General features: G+C 43.2%; 1 protein-coding gene across 1 annotated transcript in view; it reads left to right on the top strand.

Moving 5' to 3' along the window:
* The window catches only part of TMEM132D (transmembrane protein 132D), a gene marked incomplete at its 5' end in the record, with an annotated part of 146,762 nt that extends 141,239 nt beyond the window's left edge, over positions 1-5,523 (top strand). Inside the window, 2 exons of the mRNA XM_010143982.1 lie at positions 1,561-1,752; positions 4,342-5,523. Coding sequence (XP_010142284.1) covers positions 1,561-1,752; positions 4,342-5,523 — 1,374 coding nt within the window. The remainder of the gene's footprint in view (positions 1-1,560; positions 1,753-4,341) is intronic.
* Positions 5,524-5,725: the final 202 nt, after the last annotated feature.

Below are 5,725 nucleotides of genomic sequence, written 5' to 3' on the forward strand. Positions count from 1 at the left end.
AGAGCGGTTTTCTCTTTTTATGTTGTGCCCCAAAGCACACAGATTGCACTTTTAGTAAATTTAGGCCACCCTGTGTGCTTGGGGGTGTTTCTGATAATGTTTGTCTAAGGCCCTTTTTGAACGTGGACGCAGTATATGGGCTATCGCAAGGCATGCAGCGGGTGAAACAGCTCGGTCTTCTCAAAGCCTACAGTGACAGAGCAAAGAGTAAAGTAAAAACCAGCTAGTGCTGGTTGAGGAACTGAGACTAGAATATGAGTCCTGTGAGATCGAGTCCCTGCACACCTTGCAAGCTCGAGCGGTGAGTTACAAAATTCAAATCATTAGGGTACATTGCAGGATACGCACAAAGCAAAAATAACACTAGGTACTTCTAGAACAATGTTAAAACACTGACTGATTAGTAACGACTAAGCTGTGTTCTGCGGGGATGCAGATTTAGTTTCATCGGTTTCAGCCGATACGGCCAAGAATCTGGCCTATAAATGCCACTGTGCGTGTGGCGTTCTGAAGTGCCGCACCTAAACCTGTGCATCCTGTCACCGGCAGCTCTTCACGTACAGTTCTTCCTGCTGTGCCGAGAAATACCGGCCTAGAAAATGGGATCCCAGAAGGAAAGAGAAGAAAAAAAGAGATGAATCCAGTGATACTACAGAGCAGAAAACATGTTAACAAGCACTTGAACAGGAAAAAAACCCAGCTCTACAAACATGCTCATCATCCCGAGCTGTCAAACCAGAAAACAAGCAGCACCCCTGTCGATAACACAGGTTGACAGGGCTGGAGAAAGGGAACTCAAGATTTTGACTTTCTGCAAAATCTGTAAAGATTTTCTGAATGACATTCCAAAGCTCTGGGGCTTACAATGCTCCTAAACATGACATAAAACTGTGGAAAGAAAAATCTGGGGGAAAAAAGCTGAGCGCAAGTTATATTTAAAGAATACCTCTTATAAACTGCTTCCAAAATGCTCTGTACTCTCTCCACATCATTAAATTCAACCTGCTTGCTAATGAGCGTCTTTGGATGTCACGTATCGGTGCACTGACCTCCGTGCCCTTTTTTTTAACCAAAATACGCTTTCTCTGTCAACTTTGTGTACAGGGTCATGAGTGTTTATTGCAGCAATACATTAGCCTTCTTTCTATCGGATAGAATTAAATACCATTTATTCTATGGATTTTATATAAACCTACAGCTTGCATTATACATATGCTACCTAAAACGGGATCATTAATAAAATAATTGCATTTCAAGTAAAGATTCCGTTTACAAACAGTTGATCCATCAGAATCAGATGCGGTTGGCATGGCCCAGAAGTGAATGGCATGGCCGATTAGAATTAGGTTGATAAAACACGTTCTAAGCACCCTGTTATTGTGGAAGAGTTATAAAATGTGACTGGCCATTTTTTAATGATGTTTTAATAATGTCTGCCTGCTAAGAGCAATTCAGCTCATTAACATAAATATCACTTATCCGTATTACAGTGGCTCCGTGCAGCTATTGTGCTTGGTGCTCTGCAAAATGGCTGTTGCTAACTTCAATTTTTCTTTTCAGATATTGTCTCCCCTTTCAGACGCTATCTTGGCTGAGAAGACAGTGACAGTTCTGGATGAGAAGGTGACAATAACTGACCTGGGGGTGCAGCTGGTGACTGGATTGTCGCTTTCTCTGCAGCTCAGTCCGGGAAGCAATAAAGCCATCTTTGCTACAGCAGTAGCCCAAGAGCTGCTCCAGTCTCCAAAGCAGGTACTATTGCCCCCACCTACTCTGTCGTGGAAAGACACCACTTGGATTCACCATACGCAACCTGATAAGCTGATGGGATCATCACGTCCCATCCAGCACCTCCTAGATCACAGGAGATGCTGCCAACTAGACTGCCAAGTTCAGCCTTTTGCCACAGACAACCAATCCACCCTTGGCGCACACCTTTCCCTGAGAAGGTGCTTTGCATGGTACCAAACTCTTCGTCCTTTAGCTACTTTCTGTGGGTATTTTCAGAAGTTAGGGAACACCCCTTCCGTTCTGATTCATTACTAGAATATGAATCAGAGCCATTGACTCATTTCCTGATTCATGATTTCACAAACCAGGTTTTGTTTATTCTTAGTCCCTGTATTAGGGAACCAACAGATACCAAGGGCTTTTGGACTTTGCGATGTCCCCGTCAGTCCCTGCTTGGTATGTGCCCTTGTGCTTCTGTCTACATTTGAAATTTAAACTTTTTTTTCAACTCTGGGACTTACGTCAAGGGTGCACTGGGCTCTTAACACTTAAACGTGCTCTCAGCTTTAAAGGTAAATGGTCATGGCATGCGCTTTTGAAATCTGGCCGACTGCTGAGACACTTTAATTCATTGTGGGGTCTTATCCTTGGGATGCGGGATGAGAAATAATGCAGAACTGCTGTCTTTATAGGGTGATAAAAATCAGGCTCCCATAGTCTTCCAGAAGTTAAGAAATCAATGCCAAGCAGCTAGAAATAAGGCCAGTGAGCTAATCCATTGCTGACATGGGGAGTTAAACAAGCTACCTTGAAATCAGCCCAAAAGCTGGATTGATGGCATTTAGTCCGAGAATGCTGCCCAGCACTGACATTTCAGTTCCCAGAAATGGAGCCTAGATGAGTCCCTCTCTGGGTTTCGGGGTACAGCATCAGATGGGTATTAAACCAGTGAGGAAGATGTGCACCTTCCACCCTGCAAGGACTGACTCTGTTTTCAAAGGCATCTGATTCCTTCCATTGCTTAGTACGTGATTTTCGGAGCACAATCCCTATAATCAAAGCAATGCAAAATCATTAAATGATTACGCAGCTTTAAGCAACACAGTGGGAGGATGAGAGTTGATGACACAAATTCTATGTGGCCTTCAAGAAATATCCAAAGATTAATAAACACAAAGCCAGGATTTATGTTAGTGTCAGCAAAGTCTTAGGGCTCTGTCCCGAAATAGAGACAGAAGTAAATCTCCCGGTGAAGGAAGCGGGGCTTTGTGGCTGCGAGGATTTCAGAATCAGGCCAGTAGATTATGCACGACACAGCCCCAAAGACTGGAGGCTGATTCTCCGTGTTCTGAACAGGTGAATGCCTGTGTGCTGGAAACGGCCTCAAAGATAATAATATGTATTTATTCTCTGTGTATATGTTGAACTAGAATGTAACTACCATCTGTTTGAGAAACTGCTTATATAGGGAAACAAGACTAATAATCACACTTTCTGCACGTACAGTTATTAATCGGTTGGTTGGCTGTTTGTCTGTCAGGCTCTCTCTCAGAGAATGGTCATCCCAACCCTTACCAGACAAGAGCTCACCTCGTCTTAGACTCTAAAGAATCCACTCATCAAGCCAGGAGTCTTTCTGTGTGGATTCTCCAGTGTCTAACAAGGTGCAAATATCCCAGCTAAAACAGAGCAAGTCAGAGCATCAGAGACAGGAACTGGATTCCAGGAGAGCAATCTGAATTTTGCCCGTGAATGATTGGCACATGAATGCCAGGATTTTTTCAGGTGGCATGACAATTTTCAATAGCCATTTGAGAGTCCTCAGAGGACCTGATTTTCAGAAATGGGTGAACACATGCTTTCTGAAATCTAAGAATACTTTAAAATGCTTCAAGTCAAGCTTCCCAGGAGTGCTGTGCCATTACACATGTGCAAGCACAGAACTAGTACTCAGGTCTCACCCATTTACATTCAATAAGCCTCCACGCACTCTGAAGTACAAAATCTGCATCAGTGTGTCACGAGATTAAACTTTATCATTGTCTTGCTTTTGATTGCTAACAAGCATGAAAATTACCCTGGCCATTTCCTACAGCAACTGATTGGTTTCCTCTGCTTGTACAAAACGCTTATTTAATTTGAGAGACAAAGATCAAGGACTGAAGGTATGGAGCCATGTATGGACCTACTTGCTGTGTTAGGTATTTTTTAACGTGTGCTGTGTGTAATAAGAGGAGACTTTGTATTTTAAGCGGTTTAGAAATAATGTAAATTTTTTTATTTAAATATACACAGTAAATGATCCCAGTCGCTGGTAATGCTTTCTGACATGTAATTTATTATGGCGCTGAAGTAGACTCTGCAGAGCCCAGGGGATTCAGCTCCTTTAAGCACCTTTGGGGAAACAAATCTTATTACCAATGAGTGTTTTAAACTAGCATTTCTCTTCACAACTTGGCAAGATATTAATTTTATTGCTCTCCCTTTTTATTTGTTTTCTGGATATATATGGTGTATGGATCTTGTGAGGAGGAGGGAATAGACCAGGACAGAACATATCTCCCTCTATATTTATTCTGAGCGCGTGTGTATTTATTTTATTTATTATAGGAAGCAGCCATCAGCTGCTGGATCCAGTTCAGTGATGGATCTGTTATGCCCCTGGATATTTATGACTCCAAAGATTTCTCCTTGTCAGCTACATCTCTGGATGAGAAGGTGGTCTCCATTCACCATGACCCCAAATACAAGTGGCCTGTGATTGCTGCTGAGACAGAAGGCCAGGGGACACTGGTGAAGGTAGAGATGGTGATCAGTGAATCGTGCCAGAAATCCAAAAGAAAGAGCATTCTCGCAGTTGGAAGTGGTAGCGTTAAAGTCAAGTTTGGGCAGGGAGATGCCAACCCAAACATCAGTGACAGTAAACACAGGGGTGCTGGTGTTCACCTAGAAAATCGTGCCAGTGACCGGCGTCAAAAAAACACTTTGCAGGAAAGAGCTGGGCTAGATGGCCAGTATTACAGCTCCTCAATGGGCCATGAGCAAGGCAAAGGGACCACCACTCAGAGGTCTATTTTAAGTAAAAAAGAAGACAGAGAAAGCCTCCTGGATGACGACAGTCATCTGCAGAACATCCCAATAGACTTCACGAGCTTCCCAGCACAGGTGGATCTGCCAAGAAACAGCGGGGACTTGGAAGAGAATGACCTAGTCCAGAGCCCTAGGGGACTCAGCGATCTGGAGATAGGGATGTATGCTCTTCTAGGAGTCTTTTGCTTGGCAATTCTGGTCTTCCTTATCAATTGTGTCACTTTTGCTTTGAAGTACAGAAACAAACAAGCTCCCTTTGAAGAGCAAGAAGGTATGAGCCATTCTCATGACTGGGTTGGGCTGAGCAACAGGACAGAACTTCTGGAGAATCACATAAATTTCTCCTCTCAACAAGACGAACATATCACAGCCATTGACAGAGGAGTGGACTACGAAGAGAGCAAGTATCTCCTCAACACAAATGTGGCCAAAAATATCGATGGACAATCTTTCAGGTCTACTGAGTCCACATTCACTGAAGGGAAAGAACAGAAAAGTGAACCAACTGCTTCTCCTACCTCTAAGAGGAAACGGGTCAAATTCACCACCTTTACTACCATCTCCTCTGATGATGGGTGTCCAACTGTCAACTCAATCTTGATGAGCAGTGAGGATGACATTAAATGGGTCTGCCAGGATATGGACCTGGGGGAGTGCAAAGAACTTAAAAACTATATGGAGAGATTACATGAAAATGTGTAATGAGACACAAAAGACTTTTTCGTTTTGTTTGTTCGTTTATTTGTTTTTTCACTCACCTTCTGCCTTTAATTTTGGGTAGTGGGGCAGAATGTGCTGTTGATAACAAGAATCAGCTGGTGGATGATAACTCAATGGAGCCCCAAGAAGCCACCCAAAAGCAGCTGGGAGAGCAGAGAACCTGGACAGCTCTTAAGATTCAAAT

The sequence above is a fragment of the Buceros rhinoceros genome, unplaced genomic scaffold (assembly GCF_000710305.1).
Source record: "Buceros rhinoceros silvestris isolate BGI_N320 unplaced genomic scaffold, ASM71030v1 scaffold1669, whole genome shotgun sequence".
Lineage (NCBI taxonomy): Eukaryota > Metazoa > Chordata > Aves > Bucerotiformes > Bucerotidae > Buceros > Buceros rhinoceros.